Source organism: Microchirus variegatus (genome assembly GCF_963457635.1).
Source record: "Microchirus variegatus genome assembly, chromosome: 1".
NCBI lineage: Eukaryota > Metazoa > Chordata > Actinopteri > Pleuronectiformes > Soleidae > Microchirus > Microchirus variegatus.
Genome location: NC_139802.1, coordinates 12,411,303 through 12,433,304, shown reverse-complemented (window position 1 = coordinate 12,433,304; position 22,002 = coordinate 12,411,303). Strand labels below are relative to the sequence as shown.

At 39.9% G+C, this 22,002-nt stretch overlaps 1 protein-coding gene across 1 annotated transcript; it reads left to right on the top strand.

Annotated features, from left to right (window-relative positions):
• Positions 1-2,816: 2,816 nt before the first annotated feature.
• Positions 2,817-16,593, top strand: mboat1 (membrane bound O-acyltransferase domain containing 1; the record flags this gene model as incomplete). Its single annotated transcript, XM_083900530.1, has 13 exons — positions 2,817-2,897; positions 4,295-4,440; positions 4,759-4,836; positions 7,251-7,346; positions 10,265-10,320; positions 10,941-10,995; positions 12,361-12,553; positions 14,251-14,443; positions 14,577-14,680; positions 14,800-14,864; positions 14,972-15,104; positions 15,572-15,723; positions 16,407-16,593. The coding sequence occupies 13 exons, from the start codon at positions 2,817-2,819 to the stop codon at positions 16,591-16,593; spliced, it is 1,539 nt and encodes a 512-aa protein (XP_083756656.1).
• Between the last annotated feature and the right edge of the window lie 5,409 nt (positions 16,594-22,002).

The following is a 22,002-nucleotide window of genomic DNA, read 5'->3' as shown; positions in this document are numbered from 1 at the left end:
CTTGCGTATTCAGGGTAACCCCTTTCTTGTCTCTGTACTTTCGAGCTCGCCTAGCTGCTAATCCGCGGCGACAGATTCAAAAATAATCAGGCCAAAGTGAAGATGAAAGTCTGATTCATCGACTTTTGTCAAGTATTTTTCTTTAAAATGTTGCATTTAGGCAGATGCAACGGATTAAAAAGTAGCGCAACTCTCGTTTCAGCCGTCGAGAAATGGCTTCAGGAAACGGCCTGATGAATGAAGGGATACGGTTTGCGCGCTCAAGAGCCCTCCCGCGAAACTCGGATTTCCCGGGAAATTTTTAAACGAAATTTGCATGTCAGACGTCATTGGCTGATCAGCATCAGCACTTCGCCGATTTTGGTGCGGCGTTGACCAATGGCAGCACAGGGCTCAGTGCGCCACGTGTTCATTGGCAGTTGTAAATACGTGACGTCACCGACACGCCTTTGTGCTATATTTGACAGAACGCTGAGTGGCGCAAGTGACCCACTGTACAAAACAAGAAGTGATGACTAAAGCAACCTACAAGCACACTCGTATCACTTTGCACACCCTCTAAATCAGGGGTCACCAACCTTTTTGAGACAGAGAGCTACCTGAAGGGTAAAGAATAATATGGAGGGCTACCATTAACATTTTATTTTTTTTGTTTACCATTTAAATGATTAATATTATGCATTCAACTGCATACACATTCATTCCAGTGCTTACTCCTAACGATTATCAGTTTTTATAAACAATATCAAAGATATTTTACTGAGCGATCATACAGATACATGCAAGTGAGTTGAAGTGAAGTGAGCCCGCGGGCACCGTATTGGCTGCCTGCGGGCTACCAGGTGCCCGCGGGCACCACGTAGGTGACCCCTGCTCTAAATCTTTATCTTTCCTCTACATATTTTATTTACTTTACATATTGTTTAACGCCTTGTTTCTCAAACTGTGGCATGTGTGAGTGCTTAGAAAATAAAACAAATATCAAAATAATTATAATCAATTAAAAGATAATAATTTGAATCACATTATCTCTCACTCCATGTTAATCTAATTTGAATATATAGGAATAGGATTGTGAATAGATCTCCTGTGAAAAGTCCATAGCTGACTTTTCTCGGCCTATTTACACCAGTGTATTTTAATGTTGGCGATAATGGGGTTTGAGAGCTCTCAGGTGGTACTTTGTATAAAAAGTAACATATCTGTTGTTTATATAGTGATGATAAGTATTGTCTCCTCTTTTTTTTTTTTTTTACTGCAGACTATTGTGTGTGTTGGTTGTTTTTTCTAAGCAACATATTTGTTTTGTACATTCTTGTTTCATGTTATTGCTTCTCAAAATAAATCACCTTTATTTTTGGCCTCATGTTAAACCTTATATTTGACTACAATCATATATAAAACTGGCAGCATAGCCATGATCAGAAGAGCTGCTGCTCCTGTTAGAAATACAACTATATACAGACAAACAAATGACAATAAACAAATATAAACAGATGGAGCATGTACAATACTTATGTTAACACCTTGCTATTATAACAGAAGCTAAATCACAACCAAGCAGCTGATTTGAAGATGATCCTGAGTCCTGACCTTCAAGTTGAGGATGACAAGAAACACAAATATGATTAACCTAGTTCCATTAAACTCTGTGTTATTTACTTATTAATTTGGTAAACTCGTCCTTTGAAAGCTGAATTCATGAAAGTACAACACTGTATGTTTTCAGGGGGCCACTGAAAAGATCTATCACAGCAAAAACTCAGCAATAAAGTCCCCTCAGCCCTGCAAGACAGTGTATTCACTTGTAATGGGTATTATTAGAGCATGTTCTTATTAATAAAGCAATATTTTATCGTTTTTCTCAAATGGAGAACTAGTCCATAATGGGTTCTTAGAAAAGACTTCATCACACAACAAATTATTTATGTAACCTGAATTACTTCATACTTCACTGACTACCATTTTTCGGTACTGCACATTCCTGATCATCCTTTTACTTATTTTAATTCACAGATTGAAAAAAAAGTGATCTCTGTAGTAAACAGCCAGGCCCACTTATCATCTTTAAACATGACTCCAGGTGTATAAACAAACATGATATCACAGAGAAACTTGCTCCAGGCGCTCACCAGTTCAACCAAACAGTTGTTCCTGTTTTCTTTCTCTGTTTAATAATAAAGATCTTTATTCATTAACAACTCATTTGTTTAAACAACAGCCTCCGGCTGCTCCCACCCATGCAGGTCCCACCACGACCCCCTCGTCTTTTATCAGTTCATCAAGCTGCAAAGAGCCGCCTGCAGATCACCGGAAGTCATGTGCGGTAGCTTTTTTTTTTTGGTGTTTGACTATAGCTGACATTCATCTTCTTTGTGTCTACTACTGCTTCAATTCAATGCTGATTTGCTCTCGGTTCGTTGTGAAGAACTATTCATTAAACAAATCCTAAATGTGCCCTGTGCTTGCGGTAGACGTGCTTTTATTTTGGTAAAAAAAAGTTTTACCGGAAACAATTTAAAGGCTGTTTATCATCTTTTCCGCCTCAGACTTGACGGATTCTAGGACAGAGGAAGGAAGAGAGGGCGAGGAGGGAGGAGGGAGGAGAGGAGAGAGGAGAGTGCAGGGAGTACCATGCTCCGTCTGTCTGCCTGTGGACCGGTCTGACTTGTCACTGAATCTAACAATGTGTTTCAGTCAAAGAGATAAGTAAGTAGTTACATTTGAAAGAAGGAGAGAAAGAAGAAGGAATAAAACCGGGGAGACAACAGGCGGGAACTACAGAGGTGTCGCGCGACAGCGTGGAGGTGCGCAGGATGGACGACAGTGCCTTTAAAACCACTGGATCTCAGTGGCTGCTGCCTGTCAGTGAATACCTGGGCTTTCCTCTCGACCAGGTAGGACAACTGACCAGCAGCACAGCCTGGACGTGTTAAGTGCTAAGTGCTAAGTATAGTGTGTAGTTTTGTGAATGAACTGTGTGTGTGTGTGTTAGTTGTAATAAAGTGTTGTGTCATTAGGTCACAGAGAGACATGCAGAGATTCCTCAGTGATCACATCACCCACACGGGATATAACAATAACAATAATACATTTTATTTATAGGCCACTCAAAGTCACTGTTCAGAGAATAAAGACGGTGCAATTAAAATACAAGAAACAACATAAAACACACACCAACATGTTAAATACTATAACAAATAAAGTAAATGAAATGCAAAGTATATGAAAGTGAATAATAATCCTGTTTGAAGAGGTGGATTTTGAAGATGGCAGCTGTCTCTAATGACTTACACTGATGATGAAAGGAGAGACAATTATAACCAATATAGAGCTGCAACTTTCCATTATTTTCAATGGTGTTTTTCTCCCCCCCAAAAAAACAACTTAACTTTGTATAATTGGTGATTTAAATAGTTGGCAGTTGATATAGTAACCATTTGCTAACCATTGCAGCTGTGTACCTATTGTGTCTGCAGGAGTTGTTTTTGTCGTTAAACTCAAAGCATGCGGTTTATTTACACTCACAGGCCACTTAGGTACACAGGACACCTAATAAAGTGTGAGGTGTTACACAGGGTGTGGTCTGCTGCTGCTGCTGTAGGCCACCTGCTTCAACGATGTGTGCTCAGAGAGGGTTATTTTAAAAGTTACTGTTGCTTTTTCTGCCATTTTGAACCAGTCTGGTCCTTCTCCAATGACGTCTGGCATCAACAAGGCATCAACTGCTGTTCACTGGATATTTACTCTTTCACTGACCACTGTCTGTAAACACCAGAGATGGTTGTCCATGGAAATTCCTGTAGATCAGCAGTTTCTGAAATACTCAGACCAGTTAGACTAACAACCAAAGTCCAAAATATTAATACACTTAAATATTGGAATAGTTCACGGCATTATACTGTTTTGATTCTTAAAAGTGCACTCTTGACAGTGACCTTTCTACCATTTTAAGAAATGTTTTTACTGTTCATGCATAATATGCAATATACTGTATATATACACACAATGTACAGTATATTATACTGTGCATTATGTATACAGTATATATCGCCTTGCTTATAGTATCTCAATATATGCCACTATATCATATCAACACCTATGTGATATGTGTCATATCGCCAGGTTTTTTCCGATACGTTTGACATTCATGTTAACAAACAGCTGTACCTAATAAAGTGACACATCCTCTTTGTTTGTCGTGTTTCCCGGCTGTTGCCCAAACTCTTTTGTTTATTTACTGTTCTGAGCAGCTCCAAACCTTCATCCTTATCCATCTTTATCTCTCACACAGGTGAATTTTTTGGCATGTCAGCTCTTCGCCCTGGCTGTTGGGTTCTGGTTTCGTCTCTACCTCAGTCCTCGCCATGCTAACCCCCTGGTCAGACATGCTGTGGCCACCTTACTCGGCATTGCCTTCCTCATCTTCTGCTTCGGATGGTATGGCCTGACACTGACCCACACAGTGCACCATTCATACGCTCTCATACAATCGTGCTCCACCCATTAGTGTTTCCCCACATGGAGCCAGTGCCATGACTTTATTAGCTGAGTGGAAATATGTGACTCTCTCTCATAGATTACCATGAGCAGGTCTCAATTATGGTTTGTCTGCCTTCCTGACCAATAGACAGATATTCAGTGTGCAGGGTCCAGCAATTATACAAAGAGGACAAAGAGGTTGTAGAAAGTAAGAGTGCACAGAGAAGAGAACTGGTCACATAATAATGTCCTTACAGTGTGTGTTCTTTTCTGCAGGTTCTCTGCTCACATTCTGATGGTGGTGGCTGTGAATTACCTGATCACTGTGAAAGCTTACATCAACAATGTGCACAGGTCAGTCTTTGTCTCTCGTCTTAGGGTAGGATCATGGATGTGGCACTGCTATGAAAAAAGAATTGTTGCATTATAGAGTAAGCAGTGGTGACCAAACATGCATATATTGTGATTTTCTTCTGAGATTTCAAAATAATTTTCTCACCCCAGAATCTTGTACGATATCTAGCTTGATAAACTGTTCTGTTGATCCGTGTTATCTGCAATCCTGATGAGATTATGTTTGCTTTAATTTGAAGGCTCACATTTTGTTGTATTCTGTTTTGAGCTCTGTTCGTTGTCGTCATGCATTTTGTTTTATTTTCTTACACTAGCTCAGTCAACACTAGTGAGGATTAAAGGATTAGGATTAAATTTATAGTCAGCAATTCTGACAACGTTTTTTAATAGTTACAAGTTTGATTCTTTGCTCCATATAACAAAGAAATCATTAAAACTGTATAATTTTGGTTTGTGAACAAAGCAAGACATTTGAGAACATCTGCATTTCCAGATGTTCTCAAATGTGATGATTACATTTTATGCAACAAACAAGTGCTCAATTAATTGAGAAAATAGTTGACAGATTATGAAAGTAATCGTAAGTTGCAACCCTACAGTTAATTTTGGAATAATAGTGGATTTTTGTTTCAAATATGCATCATTCAGTTTTGGTTGAGTAGGAACAGAAAATCTTAATAACAATCGCAATAAAAACGTATACAACTGAATCATGGCAAAAGCATATTGTCCCAGCCCTATTATATTGAATTTAATGTTAATGTTTAATGTAAAATGTTCTGTATGATAAATTGGTGCATTTTTTAAACCACATTATGAGAGGGATGGTGTGAACAATCTTTTGTGTTTGGCTGTTTGGCAAACATAGTCCTGTTGTATACCACAGTCAATACGTTGACTCAGTTCTTCAGGGTCATCATGGTGACAGGTGTATAACTGATCTGCTACAGCAGCATCTCATCTCAGTGCAATAATCTATCATAGTGGTGCAATTCAGACTGCTTACCCTAGGCTTGAGGTAAAACTCGTCAGACAAGATTTGCCCGGAGACTATTTACATCACATGTGGTTGTTTGGTGGCTCAGGCGCATAGCTCAGCCTGGATAATGGCATGTGAAAACTTCATGAATGGAGGAACATTAAATGTTTTGGTTAACTGTGACTTGCTGTGGTTTTCAGGGACTATATGCAAAATAAACTTGGTATTATTCTGTACACATGGAAGCCAGACACAGTGTCAGGTTTGTTCCATGTCATAAACCGCATTACATATTTGTCACCGTAGCACAATGAGTCAAGACAATCTCAGCACACACTTCAGTGACTGTCAATCAAGATTAGTAATCACTGTTGTAATGACATCAAAGAATCTGTAGCTCATGTTTTTTGAACACTCCTTGTGTGTATGAGCATATACAATAAGTCCTTTTTGATTCATGTGTTGTTTACATTTTAGAGAGAGCAGTCAGCGTGTGGGTAGCAGTGCAGGGAACTACTACACTTTGTTTGGCAGGTGTTGTTTCGACTAAGTTTAAAGATGGACGTGGTCCAAACCATGAGTCAGAACATCTATATTATGACATCATGGCTGGGTTGACCCCAGTGTAAAGTGGCCTCTTGTGGACCGCGGCTTTTTTGTGTTGTTTTATACTTTTACCGCATTTTTCTGTCAAAGTTACTCTTGTAATTTTATCTCACTTCAGAAATTTACGTTCTGTGGTTTCCATCAGTAGTTTCTCATGTGAGGATGCAATAAAAACACCTTCACTTTCATTTGAAACCTGCATATTTTTATAGTCCCATTATTTCCCCAATATACAAAGATACTGTATTGCATTTTTGGCAAAATATATTTTTCTTTGGCAAAGTGTCGCTGTATTATATATTATATTCTATAATGCGGGCCACACAGTTAGCTTAGTGGTTAGCGCTCTTGCCTTTGCAGCAAGAAGACCTGGGTTTGAGCCCCGGTTGGAACAAGGGCCTTTCTGCATGGAGTATGCATGTTCTCCGGCTTCCTCCCACAGTCCAAAACATGCAGATTTGGGAATTAGGTAAATTGGTCACTCTAAATTGACCGTAGGTGTGTGAGTGAATGGTTGTTTGTCTCTATATGTGGCCCTGCGATGGACTGGCGAACTGTCCAGGATGTACCCCGCCTATCGCTCTATGTCAGCTGAGATAGGCAGAGCACTCCCCCACGACCCTCTGGTGGAGGATAAAGCGGTAGATAATGGATGGATGGATGGATGGATTCTATAATGCAATGACCATTAGTGCCAGAGATGTGACTAAAAGTGTCTTATGACAAGTGACCAAGAGGTGGCAGATAAGCAGACACATTTATGCAGCAAATGTACATGAGTACATCGTTCTGTTGTCTGACTGAGTTTAGTCCATGCTTCCACATACAGGTACTCCATGGTGATTGCTATGGGCTATCTGACAGTGTGCCAAGTGAGCCGGGTCGTCATCTTCAACTATGGAATACTGTCCACTGACTTCTCTGGGTAAGGAAAAACCTCAGTGTTCACTTTCTCGCCTCACCTCTCTTTCCCCTCACCACGCCTTCCTGCTGACAACATATGAATCGCATCAGTTTTAGAGCAGTTATCAGCTAATGTTTCATACCTGGTTGCCATAGCCTTGTGTAAATACGCTTCACTGATTAAAAAGCAGCAGTGTGAATGGTTCAGACATCGTCCACTCAGGTAGAGAATAGGGTACTCACTGACCCGCAGTAGTTGTGCTGTAACTTTAAACCTACAGTGTGCATTTTTATCTGGAGAGATTCTCATTGTCAAAATGCTACGTTACCTCTTTGGACTTTCTGGATGCTCAAAGAAGAAGAATAATTCTTCAGTCAGTGCCTTGTGAAAAGGTTAGGCATATTGACATATTGGCAATTCACAATTGCATTCCACAGATACTTTCACATTGGTGTGATGCAATTGTGGAACACCTCCCATATAAGAGGTCAGGTCTTTCCTCAAAAAATAAAACAAACCCCAGCCATGCTTTAAAATAAAGTGTGCAATAATGTTTCTGTGGGTGATTGTCATTCTAAAGGGAACTGTTGCATTTGCTAAGGCATTTTGTCCTCGTTTGGATGAGTTTGCTGGCAGCCTCACTTACACTCCACATGACTTTGGTGACGAGCAGCCAGGCCTCTGACTCAGCCTTTGGTCGCAAAGCATCGCTCATTGAATCAAAATCCAGCTGGTTCAAGCTTTCAGATACAGGACAGATTATAAGTCTTTAACTACTTTTGAGAACAGCAAATGTTTCCAGACCTGGTGTGCTGTACTGCTTTCCCCGTAGGAAGATTGTCACACACAAATTCAGTGTGGAACCTGACCGTTTGACTCAAAGCATTTCCATCAGCTTTTCTTTACTGGACTTGAGCAAGGCAGCCAAAGAGAAACTGAACTGGGTCTAGATCTTGTGCACTGCACCAACACTGTGGTTTACACGAAAAAAAAACAGAATCTGTAGGCTGCAGTGGTGCCCACATCGGCTGGCAACCTGAAAATGTTTGTCTAAAGTTCACTGCCAGCTCTCACTAAGCTAGCACTGGCAGCCACACAGCAGCCAGACCCTCGCTGCCTCAATTTTCCATGTTGTCTGCACAATGCAGCCTCGCACACGCTGGTTTCTGTGTGTGTGTGGGTATGTTTGTTGGGTTACATTTTTGGGACAGGGAGGTCGCTATCTGTGAATGAAACTGTCTGTTCAGATTCGGAATTACTGTGCACTGTCATCTATACATAGTTAAATGACTGATTCAAATTCATTTCAAAATTTAAAGTGCTTGACTTTATAATCAGTGACATCTAATTCTCCCTTTATACCTGGCATTAAAAGGCATTCTCTACGATCGTAAATCGCCTGATCACTTGTAAATACAGGTCTAAATACACCCGAGGACAGATAGTTATAGAACAGTGTAAATGCTATGCAGAGCAGAGGGACTTGGTGGCTCCGAGCACAGCTAACATGCTAGCGGCGACAAAACTGCACAGTCTCCTCTGCTTTCGACTGGGTTTACGCTTGTCAAAGGACACTTCTTCACCCACCATGAGTCCATGCAATAGTGCTACTTCATGTGTGGCGAACATTGTTGTTGTTGATATGGTATCCGATCGCTATATGATCACGAAAAACACATTCTAATGCCTGGTGTAAAAGGGGCCTGTACGTGAGACTATGGACTATGGTGGCCTTTGCAGACCAGGAAGCATGCTGGTCTTTTTTGTTTGCATAGTAAACCTCCACTTCATAATGCACTGGCTTTTTTTGTCCATTCTGGCTGCTGTAGAAACATGGCAGCACAAGATGGAAGCAAGGCCCTTACCTATACATATAGGCATATTCTAAGTCTACGAAAACCAGTTTTATGTTCATTTCTCCTAAATATTACACACTTAGCCTTTAAAGCACATGTGTCAAACTCAAGGCCCGGGGGCCAAATGTGGCCCGCCACGCCATTTTATGTGGCCCGCAGGTGATTGATTGGTCTCAAAAATCAGTGTTAAAATAGGTCTATGCTGCTTTAAGGCGTGCTTTGACCATAAACTACATTTCCCATAATGCACGGCGATTGAGTTACCCGCAAAGTGACGGCATCCCGCCACTATATCGCAGTGTATCATTGTATATGTATCACGCGACGAGTGAAATTGAGATTGAGACAGTGATCGCAGCAGAATGTGTCACAAAAGCCACAACCAAAACACAATGTGGCAGTGAAAGCTAGAGGGTGCGTTTACAGAAACAGGCTTTTAAAACTGTTAGTTTGTCAAGGAACACCATCGCGGACCAGATTACATCTATAATGCATCATATTTGTAACTTGAATAAGTAATAAATACAGAAAGTTCAGTGAAAATGATTTTGACACCCCTGCTTTAAAGCTAAATTACTGTTACTTAATTTATTAAACAATTTCCTCTGGGATTAATAAAGTATTGTGACTCTGACTGATGATTCTGATTTACTCTCAAATAAACAGTTGGTTATTGGAAATAAACCACAGTATTTGATGTACAGTATGAGATCATCTAATTACCACTGTTCTCTATAATATAAGCTTGACGAGATGGAAATGTGGTCATCCTGGTTTCACAGTGTGATGGTGAATGGCGTTGGAAAAATAAGCCGCTTGATATATCACTACTGGAAAAGAATGAGTCACAAGCAGAAGTGAAGAGACTGATTAGTTTCACAATGATAGGGGAAATGACTAACTGTTTTGAATCAAGTTTTATGCCAGTTTGAATTTAAAATCGTTCACATTCCTTCCTTTTTCTCACCTCTACTGAGTCCACTCACCAGTGGAAATCAGTATTTTTACTCTCAGTGCATTTTCAGTTGAATTAAAGAAGATAATGATTTAATCATAATAACAAAAGTGCCCTTTTCTGCTCAGGCCTCTGATGATAGTAACTCAGAAGATCACCACACTGGCTTTCCAGCTCCATGATGGTAAGAGAGAGACGAGGATGCACACAAACATACATGTATTGTACACACTCAAATGGTCTGTAATGATAGAGGCAACAACCGTTCACAGTCACTCAACATTTAACACAAGACTGTTGCACTGTACGTTTTCTGTTGAGATGAAATATTGTCTTGGTCTTTACACATCTTATTCTACAGCCATAACTGTGCGACAGTCACCGTTTTAATTATGTTTGTTTCCGTTCGTTACTAAATGGCTAAATGACAGTGACCAACATTTGGTGACTCTCAGTCTACTGACAACTTTGGTTACTCGATTTAGTCCCACCCCCCTCTTGTCATCATATGGACGTCATGCCATCATATGCACAGATGACAAGTTCTCAATCATTTTCACATTTAAAAATACAGTGGTAACCGCTGCCTATTGATAAAATGCCATGTTTACTGGTGTGGAAACAGCTACTGTGACTATTGTGCATAATACAATGGAGCTGAAGCAGCTAAATGAAACAGAGACTTTCCTACAATGATGTGAGAAAATGTCTTCTGTGAAAAAGGCATATTAGAGTCAATTAAATATCGTGTGATTAAGGTGTGATCAAATGTGTTACTGATGCTGCCATCCCTTGTTTTTTTAGGTATTTCTAAGAAATCTGAGCAGCTCACCCCACAGCAGAGGCTCCATGCCATAAAGTAAGTTTGAAATGTGATGAATTCTAGGATTTTAAATGTCACTGTGTGAAATATGCATCATAGGTGAGGCAGAGGACTGTGCTCTGTGAATACTGGATAATGCCACGGTGTTTGATGTGTTGACACAAGCTGGTTTCTGCTGGTTTAAACCCAACCATTTAGACAGTTTACACAGTTGCAGCATTAATGTTTTATCTGGTGTGAGTGTCCCTGTCTTAAGTCTGTGTGCACAGGAGTTTGTTGCTGAATTAACACCTTAAAAAAATAAATCAGTCTTTTTTTTTCCTCTTAAGCCACGAAGGACAATGACAAGAGGCAACCATGGTGAATAGCTTATTCATGTACAAAAAAAAGAGGCACAATTCTGCATGAAATACTAGATTTTTATGCATGTAAATCAATAAAAACACATTCATTGGTGTTCAGTGCATGTCATTTCAACAGGTTGATCTGGGCCAATAACCCTTTAGATTGTCTGACTGTTACTTTTATGTTGTGTTATTTCTGTATAGTAGGGTATGAGTTGAATTGATTCTGACTTTACTTTGATTGAATCAAATCTCTGTGCTTTGCCTTCACCTGTGATGTACTGTTTTAAAGCGATAACCTCACCTTAAGGCTTAAAGAGATGAATAAAGTTACTGTTTCTTTATGATGTCAAAGATCCTAAATATTTTAAATTGGTAAGATCATAGTTATAATACTTGGAGTCTGTAATTTGTTTCTGAAAAACTTACTTGTTGAAATCCTCTTAAACTTGGCTCGCCATCAATAACTCAGATTGTCGGGGGGGGGGGATATTGGGGGGATATTGTAGTAGGAGTCTGGAAATGATGCAACAGCAGGTTAGACCAATGCAAGTGTTACATCCCAGGCTCTCCATTCATCTTATCCAAGCTACGCCCCCAAAAACACACAAACACACTGTCTGAAGCAGAGTCGAAGGGCGAGCGCCGTGAGGACAGTTTTATTGATAGAAAACTTGACATTATCGTCATGAACTGCGCTGTAAGACATGTTGGTTAGTGACATCTACACCAGCAAGAAATTATTTATTGTGTTTGTTATAGTATTGTGAAGATGACACACCCTAGATTCTTTCTTTTTCCTTCTTGATGGCTATCAGGAAGTGAAGAGGATTTCAAATAAGTGTCTTGTCTCTGTTTGTCAGTTGTGAAACTGTTTATGTTTGTATGTACCTGCATTTACCTTTTCCATCCAACATCAATACCGTTTTGCCCCATTTTTAATAGCTGATTTATTTAAAAAATAAATGGCATGCTTTTCTGACTCACTGCAACAAAAACATTAAGTTTGTGATAGTTAGTGATTCTTTTCACTTTTTTTTTTTTTATTCCTTTTTAGTGTCAGGCCATCTCTCATCGAGTACCTGAGCTACAATCTGAACTTCCTGAGTGTCCTGGTGGGGCCATGCAGTAATTATAAGGATTACATTGATTTCATTGAAGGCAGACACATCAGCCAGAGGCTCAGGCAGCACATGGGGATGTGTAATGGACAGAATGGCTATGACAAGACACCAGACCCATCACCTCTGGTCAGTTCATCAATACATTTGTTTGCTACTTCCTGTAATTGTACCTAATGACACAACACAAGCTAAGACTCTAAGGGTTCTATTTAAACGATCTATGGCATCGTCTTGGCACGAATTGAGGTTTGCTTGTCATTCCCTTTAAACGTCAGGTGCACCTGTGCCGGGCGCAATGCTAATTACATGGTGAATGCAGGGAACTCAAGAAGTGAAGGATTCTCTGCTGAGGAGATGGATCTGCACTTCCCAGTGGTTCAGGCTGACTGGGCAGTGAGCAATGTGTGGCAGTCGTGCGTGAAAATGAGGAGAGACAGGATGAAAGATTAAAAAAAAAAGAAAGAAAGGCAGAGCTGAAAATGCAACATTAAAAAAGAAAAGTCCAGTGAACTTCAAATAAATGTGTCAGGTTTGAAGTTAAGGGCAAGCCAGAAGTCGATGGTGATGAGACAGAAGAGCAATCACATGCACCTGTGTGCGCCTTTATGTTGAAGTCTCTCTATTTCAGTGTCATGTTCTCTTGCACTTATCCAGACTTGAGTCTGACATAAGTCAATGCTTTGTTATCCTGTTGTCTAAAAGTGTCACCAGTCTCGTGTTCAATTATTTTTGTGAAATTTGAAAATGGCTCCTCTTTCTTGTTTGGTCAAAGACATACAGACAGCAGAAGAGTGAATTACATGTCTTGCCATGTCTTGTGTTGTTGACTTGCCTGAAGACAATGTCCTCACAGTTACACTTAACAACAAGAACAAGAACAGCTTCCAGTTTAAATAACATGGGACACAAGCCTTAAATTGACATAGACGAGAGTTTCAGTCATTTGTTTCTGTTGTGTTTTGTTTGTTTGAAGCCAAAGGGCACAAAACAGAGAAAGATAAAGAGACATATTTGCTCTTTAATGCCAACTAGTGTAGTGTCCGTAGGAAGTATGTATTACTATAGTGGGAGCTGAAGAAGATTTTTCAGTTATGGTAAAGGAACGTGAAGGCTAACATAATACAAACACTGTGCAACCTAGATGTTGTGAGCCACTGGCGTGACTGACAGTCACAAAACAGCTAGCTACGCTAATGCTAATCGAGAATGAAATCATTTGCGTAGTGCCTAATGAGGTTGCTGAGTGTTTTTATTATGTTAGCCCTACGCAAATGCTTATCGTAGCCTCGCGAGCTTACCTTTGAAAACAGGTTCGCCAAGTTAGCTGCGAAGTGGTAGCATGCTAATGCAAAATAAATATGTACCATGAACCGTGTGAAGATGTCTCCCCCACCGTGAGGACAGTCTCTTCACTCTCACCTCCCCGCGCCAGACAGCGCAGCTGCTGCTGATGAGCCAATGCCTGTCTGGTGTAGTGTGATAAATCAGCCATGCCCATATCCAAATATGCGATCTGACTAACGGTTAGCAAAGATATGCCTGTCACAGACAGACAGACACAACTTGCTTTATAGATAGATAATGTGCATCATGCAAACATAAGTTGGCATGCTCGTTTTTTTTCTGCTCTGTTGTTTCAGTGGAACAACATAACACTAAATAGACAATAAATATGTAAAATAAAAGGAGCCTCACAGTAAACAGTCCTGCAGCTGTTTTTCTCTCTTGTTTTTAACTAGTTTTAGCTAGTTTGTTCTTGAGTGAACTGTGTACATCTCATCTCTCCATCACTGCTCTGAAGTAATTCCATGTTTTCTCCGCAGACAGCCGTCTGTCAGAAGCTGCTGGTCTGCTGTGGCTGTATGCTGTTTTTCCTCACTGTGACTCGCTCCTTGCCGATCATGTACAACGCGGACCCTCACTTTGTCAGCCACGCCCCCTTCCTCACCAGGCTCGCCTATGCTTTCTTCTCCATACAAGCAGCGAGGCCCAAATTCTACTTTGCCTGGACACTCGGTGAGCACAGAGTCAGACTAAGTTATAGGGGAATTGTAGTTGGCCAATGACACTGTCCACTGCTGATATTAAGATTCACATTATAATCAATATTAGCACATAAAGCAAGTCTTGATTTTCTTTCTTTTACTAGCGGATGCTGTGAACAACGCTGCAGGTTATGGTTTCTCTGGGATGGATGAACATGGAAAACCATCTTGGGATCTCATCTGCAACCTCAACATCTTTGGGATTGAGGTATTAACACTGCAAATTACCACGTGATTAAAATCCATTCATAATTTAGATAATTTGTGCACACATGTACAGATGTGATTATTGTTTTTATTGATCAGTAAATTTAAATTGTCTTTCAGACTGCAACAAGCTTTAAGACGTTCATAGACAACTGGAACATTCGGACAGGAATTTGGCTCAAAATGTAAGTGCAGCGAATGTGAACACATGTTCAAGGTGAGAAAACTTCTGTGTGGCTTTCCAATGCACAGACAATTCTCTGACTATGTTTGATTCCTCTCCTCCCCTCAGTGTGTGTTACGATCGAGCCCCCAAACACCGGTTGGCCCTGACGTTTATACTGTCGGCCCTGTGGCATGGTGTTTATCCAGGCTATTATTTCACCTTCATCACTGCCATCCCCATCACCATAGCGGCACGTGCTGTGAGTACTTCACTTAGAATTTTTATCATTGGATTTTAGAGAGAAGGTGTTCTTGAAAGAGGTGAGTCTTCAAGGGTTGAAGATTTAGAGAGACTCCACCACTCTGATAGCATTAGGGAGCTCATTCCACCATCTGGGAACCACAAATGACAACAATCTGGACTGGGATTACCTTGTGTGGAGGGAGGGCAGAGGGAGACAGTGTTCCTCCAGTGGTCCAGAAAGATGGTCAGAGAGGGATAGCTGGTCATCGTGCCAAGGATTCATGCAACCTTGGCAGGGATTAAGGGAAGAAGAGGCCAAATTGAATTCCCAACCTTTCAATAACAATATGATCTTGAATTCTTAGTGTAATTGCAAACAACTACTTCTTGAGAATAGTTAAATGGTTCTAGAAATGTTTCCCTTTCTCTTGTTTTTCCTCTATGTGAGGTCACGTTGGCTGATTATGTTTCTTTCCTCACTAGATACGGAGGTCCATTCGCCACTACTTCCAGGACTCCAGAGGCCTGAAGCTGTTTTATGACATTTTAACTTGGGCAGCCACCCAGCTGGCCATCTGCTACACGGTCATGCCTTTTCTACTTCTGGCAGTAGATTCTACATTGGTTTATTACAGGTACGTCCAGACAGACTTAGATGATCATTTATTTTGTGTGGGACATTTTATCAGCGATGTAGTTCCACACATTTGTGTAAAGTCAAAGGATTATCTCTGACATCATCACACAAGCAAATAATCTACTAATAAAACCAGATTCCTAAAGTCAAAGAATATTTAGTCGATAATCTCAGGGGGAAAAAAAATAAAACCATGTGATAAAATGGAACCACAGACACAAGGCTTTAGTTAGGAAATTGATAAAAGAAACTCAATTTATTAATTGATTAACATGATTATTGCATGTTGCTTGTTTGCAAAGACTAAGCCTTTAACAGATGCTCCTTTAGTCAACCACCTAATTGAGGAACCTTCCAGAACAACATCATTTGTGTAAGAATTACTTTGTCCGTCTAAACAAACACTAAAAATATTTTATTTGTCCTTTTGTCTGATAAACTAATGTTAATTCAACTATTTATAGACATTAGCTTTTATTGCCTTTTGAGAAATTGCTCCAACTTTTGTAGAAATGGGGTTTGTTTGTGTTTGTCCAGTTCTACAAATATTCCAGATTTTAGTTTTTCTACACCATGTATCCTGCTTTACTTTGCAATGAGTTATAGTGCATTACTTACAAGGTTTTCAAAAGTTACACTTGGTTTTTCTTCCCCTCTCTCTCTCTCTCTCTCCCCCCTCAGGTCTATGTACTTCCACATGCACATCATCAGCATTCTGTCTGTGATCGCCCTGCATCACAAGCACAAACCCAGAGACCCCACTGCCACCTCTAAAACACCTCCCTCCTCCTCCTCCGCCTCCTCGTCGTCTCCACGCTCACACCAGTGCCAGCCTGTTCACTCCAACAACAATGACAAAGTAGACTGAACATCCCCTCCTCACCGTCATGTACCATGGTTTTCTCTTGAAGACGAGTAAATATTCCTGAAGGACGTTCAGCGTGACCTGACATGAGAAACCAGTGTGTTATTTATTCTTGAAAGACAATGTAGGCTTTAAACCTTTGGTACTGGCAGTGCATTATGTGATCAGGCCGATAGCTGATAGCTGGAGCCACATTTCTGCGGTCACCCACCATCACCTCGAGAAAACCTGGCCTCACTCCACTTTCCCCCCCATCCACTGTCCCCTCCTTGTCCATCTTAAACACATCCTGCTTGCTCCACGACAACAACAATGCAACTGTGTAAAGAGAGAAAAGAGGGCCTGCTCTCCTCTCTGTCCTCTACGTGCACTGACCTCTTTACCAGTGTGGCATGAGCCCCGCACATAAACACACACACACACACACACAAAAACAGTCACTAGGAAACTCAAATTTGCACATACTCTCTCTGAGGCGCGCTCACACTTCGTCACAGTCAGACCGCACACAAAGGACGTCCTTGTGAGGCCACAACAAAAGAGCATGCCATGGGGAGAGGGAGAGAAGTCTGTGTGCCCTCTGCACCCACTGTGCCTAGAAGAGTGTGAATGTGCGTGTGTGTTAACATAAAAAAAAAACTGGACTGTGTCGGTATTCCTCCCACTGGGGAGAAAACCACTCGATATAACTATAGCATCTCTCCACATACCCTACACGTTTTTTCCCGGGGCAAGATGACAGCTCCTCCTTGTGATGAGACTCGATTGTTGCAAAAAAAAACTTGTTTTAGTTTTAAAAGATGAGCCTGTAGGCCTTTATCTTGCATCTCAAAGTAAATGTGTCGAAGCAGTGCGGAATGTAATAGCGACACGGTTCTTCATGTGCCAGTACGAAACCGGTCACCATATCAAAGTGACTGAACAAAAACAAAAGCTGTGGTGAAACTGAGAGGAAAGGCATTTGACGTGTCTCCTTTTAGGAGGTAAACATTCCCGTAACATGTGACCTAGAATTGAAGCGTAAAAGTCAGATGTGATGGTGCTGCGTTCGTTCTGTCGCTCTTTCCGCGAAAGCGCAGATTTGAAAGCTGTAGATTTACCGGAGCTGAGCAGCAGCTGCAGGTCGATTGAACAGTGACACCTGCTAACATGTTTCGCTCGCTGTGAACTCTGCTGATTTAAGGAATGAAGGTAAATCACGTGGGACAGACTGAAACAGACATAAAACTCAGATTTTTTACCACATCCATGAAGCCTTTTTTCATTCCACTGTTTAATTCCTTCCCAATCATTGCAATTCACTTCTGGTGGGGTTTTTTTTTACGGAGCCCTCGAAGTGACACAAGAAAAAAAAAAAAAAAAAAAAATCTGAATCTTTGAAACTCGAGATCTCGATTTTCAAAAACATGAGAAAATAAAAAATAATTGACAATTTTTTAAAAAAAAAATTGGAAACTCGAGATCTTGAATTTCAAAAAAATTATTAACATTTTTTTTGTCAATTTTTTGTTTTCATTTTTTGAAATTCGAGATCTCGAGTTTCCAAAAGATTATGAAAACAAAAAATTGACAAACATTTTTTTCCCATAAAAAAAACTTGAAATTTTTTATTTTCCGTCATTTTTTTTTCTCATGTCATTTCAGGGGCTCCGTAGTTTTTAACTTTTGCACAATCAAAAAAAAAGATGATTTAAGACAAAACACACAGAGACACCTGCTTTTCTCAAAATAACCATTCTGTTTGCATTATGAAGATGTTATTATGAAGATTCCTGTGATTATTAATGGTTCTATCTCCTCCAGGTTACAACAGTTTATAATTGGCTTCGGGACATGAATATTTGACGTTTTGTTAACGTTGTCCCTTTAAACGCATGACACGAGCGGCCTAATGGAAAAGCAGTTTTTCCTGTGGACACAGGATATAACTAATTATTTATAGTGTTGTAGAGTTGGAGATAGTCAGGGGATGTTTTTAATCTGAATGCATCTTTGTGCTTTTGACATTATAATCCTTTTTAAACCTGTTTACATGTAAATAGATGATACGTTCTGCGTCACGTATAAATCACACTCGTTAGAAGCGTTGATGCGAGGTCAGGCAGGGCACTGCATTCAGTTAACGCCATTTACTAAACACCACAGAGGATATACTCAAGAGTTGAAAGGGGAGAAAAAGTAAAGTGGACCGATTGTTAGTCTGTTTTTTTTGTTAATAATTTTAATATTTAACTGCACCGTAGTCTTTCTTCTGGAGTTATTAAAGTGTCAGAGGTGAAAGGTCCTGAGATCTGAAGCTTTGTGTGTGTGTGTGTGTGTCTTTGCCCTTGACGTGAAATCAATTCAGGTACGTGAACAACGGGCACGTACCTCATCCTGACGACAGTGTCGTCAGGATGAGCAGCTATTCGAATGATGTATTATAGTGAATACGAAGATATTTGTGAATGTCACATTAATCATGTCTGAACAAATAATGTGAGTGTGAGATTATTTTTCTTATGTCCCCGCCTGTTCATTTTAGTATTGTTTGTACGGAGGAATGTGTAGAGAGCGGTATAGAAATAAAGCAAAGTGGTATTTACAAATAAAGCTTCAGTGAAACTAATGTCTCAAGAGTTTTAATTCATCAAAGTTGGCGTACAATAATAATAAGTATTATTGTACGTGTAAAACTGAAAAGTTACTTAGACTATACTTGACACTATATACAATATATATGTACAGCATATGTACTGTAGCGTGTAATTTGGATTGAATCAGCCTGCGATGTACAGTATAATGGCATCAGTGACTCTTAAAGAATTATATTCATCAAAGTTGGTGTACAATAATAATGCTGAAGTATTATACAGTAGTTGGTGTATTCTGATTCAAGTATTTTATTTATTTATTTATTTATTTTTAAAGGGGACATATTATGAAAAATCAACTTTTTAATCATTTAAATCCTTATATTTGGGACTCTGGAGGCCCTACCAGTTGCCAAAGACGTGAAAAAAGATGACTCACTCATGTTTTTGTGGTCCTCCTCAGTCTAAGTACAGGAGATAAAACACGCGATGTTGACTTCCGCGCTCACTGGGATGTCACAATGCGCTAAATTCCTGGAATTGTTGTCTCGCTGAGCTCCGCTTTGTCCGTAAAACACGCAAGAGTGCTGGCGAGGGCAACGGCATCCGAAAACCGGAAGTCCGTAGAGTCCACGAAAAGTTCCATTCCTGGCTCCACAGTGCAGCACAGAGTTCTACACAAACTTCCAGCCTCAGAGGATTTATCTGTCCAGTGGATACATGTTATATATGACGGCAATGTGCCTGCTAGAGCCTGCAAATGATCACTTTTCCAAATGCTAACTGCTGTTAGCTCCCAGTAGCCTCTGAAGATGATGTCATTTCCTGTCCCTTAAGTTTCGTTTTACTTTTTTTAAGGTGGACTTAAAGAGATACTACTAAACCGAGCATTCTGAACAGGGCTGTTTTGGCAGGGTGATTAAACTGCTGCGGTGCTTCATCCGTATGGTATTTTGACCAAAGCATGTCACAGACATGTTCATTAGGACACCAGGGAACAAGGTTAACTTGGAGAAATAGGATATAATATGACTCCTTTAAATATAAGACAATGTCTGTTATATTCAAATCACTGTCAGATGATGCTATGTTTGATTCTCTGACTCCAAACTTCTCACTATAATTGCATCTCGATCGAATGTCGTCCCGTGCTGCACACAGGAAGTGATTAATTTTATGGGATGGCGGGAAAGCAACACTGAGCCAGTAAAGCAAGGCAGTTGGGAGTATGAATAAACACTTCTTGTGTCCGCGCCTGTCTCTGTGAGACTCACGCGACTGATTTAACGCTTTACAGAACCAGTTCTCAATCAGGGAAGACGAGATATCAATGTTCTATGTCTGATTTTGATACTGTATCAGGGATCTATAGAAACGAATGAAACCCATTGTAGAGTAATTGAAAGCGTCAGTTTGTTCCGTTTGTTTTCATGCGCTTATATTTTTTACTTCAGCTGCAGCATCGAGTCAAACCCTCTCTATGCAACGTGCTCCTCCCGAGTCGTTCAATCTCTCTTGGTATTCTCAAAGTGGCTCCTTCTCTGTCCCCGCTGTCACACAACTGTTCCCCTTGGACAGTCAGTGTGTGTGAGTGTGTGTGTGTGTGTGTGTGTGTGTGTGTGTGTGTGTGTGTGTGTGTGTGTGTGTGTGTGTGTGTGTGTGTGTGTGTGTACCTGTGTTTTGATTCAGCTCACAGAAGAGGAAGAGGACAACAAGCAAATGAAAGAATGAAATACACGTAGCCAAACGTGAATAAAATAAAATAGCAGAGGAGATCGTGATCTTTTACTCAGTTGTTCCATTTGGACATTTGTTGTCCTCATTTGTCACTTTTTGTATCTTGTAAAAAGTAAATAACTATAATTTGACATTTTAATCAAGAAATAATAATAATGTGCTTTGCTATTTTTTCCTGTTTGTTTGTAAAACAGTACATTTGAATATGTGTGGAGTGTTTGGTCAGTCGGGGGCCGGTGAAGTAAAGAAAAGGTCCAACTTTTTGAGAAACAGTCATGGAAATCTATGATGGTATTTCACATAATTTCACATTAAAAGTGATTGTGTTGATATGGAACGAAAAAAAGGTATTCATGACATAGTAACATAACATAGTAATAAATAACATACAGAAATAACTAATTTAGAGCTCCAATTAATGATTATTTTCATTATCTGCTGATTATTTTCTCGATTAAACGATTAATCACTTGGTCCATTAAATGTCAGGAAAAGTTAAAAAAAACATTGATCAGTGTTTGTCAAAGCTGGAAATGACAATGTTCTCTAACGTCTTGTTTTTCCCACATACCAAAATGATTCAGTTTTAATGATTTCTTTGTTATGGGGAGCAAAGAAACAAAGGAAATATTCACATTTAAGAAGCTAAAACAATCAGAAATCATGAAAAAAAGCTTCAAACCGATGAATCGATGATCAAAGTAGTTGACGATTAATTTAGTAATCGATTAAAAATCTATTAATCGTTTCAGCTCTAAACTCATTATTAGTTTATATTCATTGGTGGGCCACATGCAATTGATTTTGGGGCCGCATGTGGCCCCCGGGATGTCAGTTTGAAACCCCTGATTTAAAGAGCTTCTACATAATGGAACATAAAAAAAAATAATTTGATAATTACAATGTTAATTTAGAGCGGCTGTGGCATAAACCGTACACTGGGTGGTGGTCAAATACATTGAATAGCATATTATATGTCCTTTATTGAGTATTTTTTTTTACATATGTACAGAGCATAAGGAAAAAAATACTGTGTATTTGCAAAGCACTGATAAAATTAAGTGACTGAAAGTCCTTCAATCAAAATACCACGTGTAGAGAA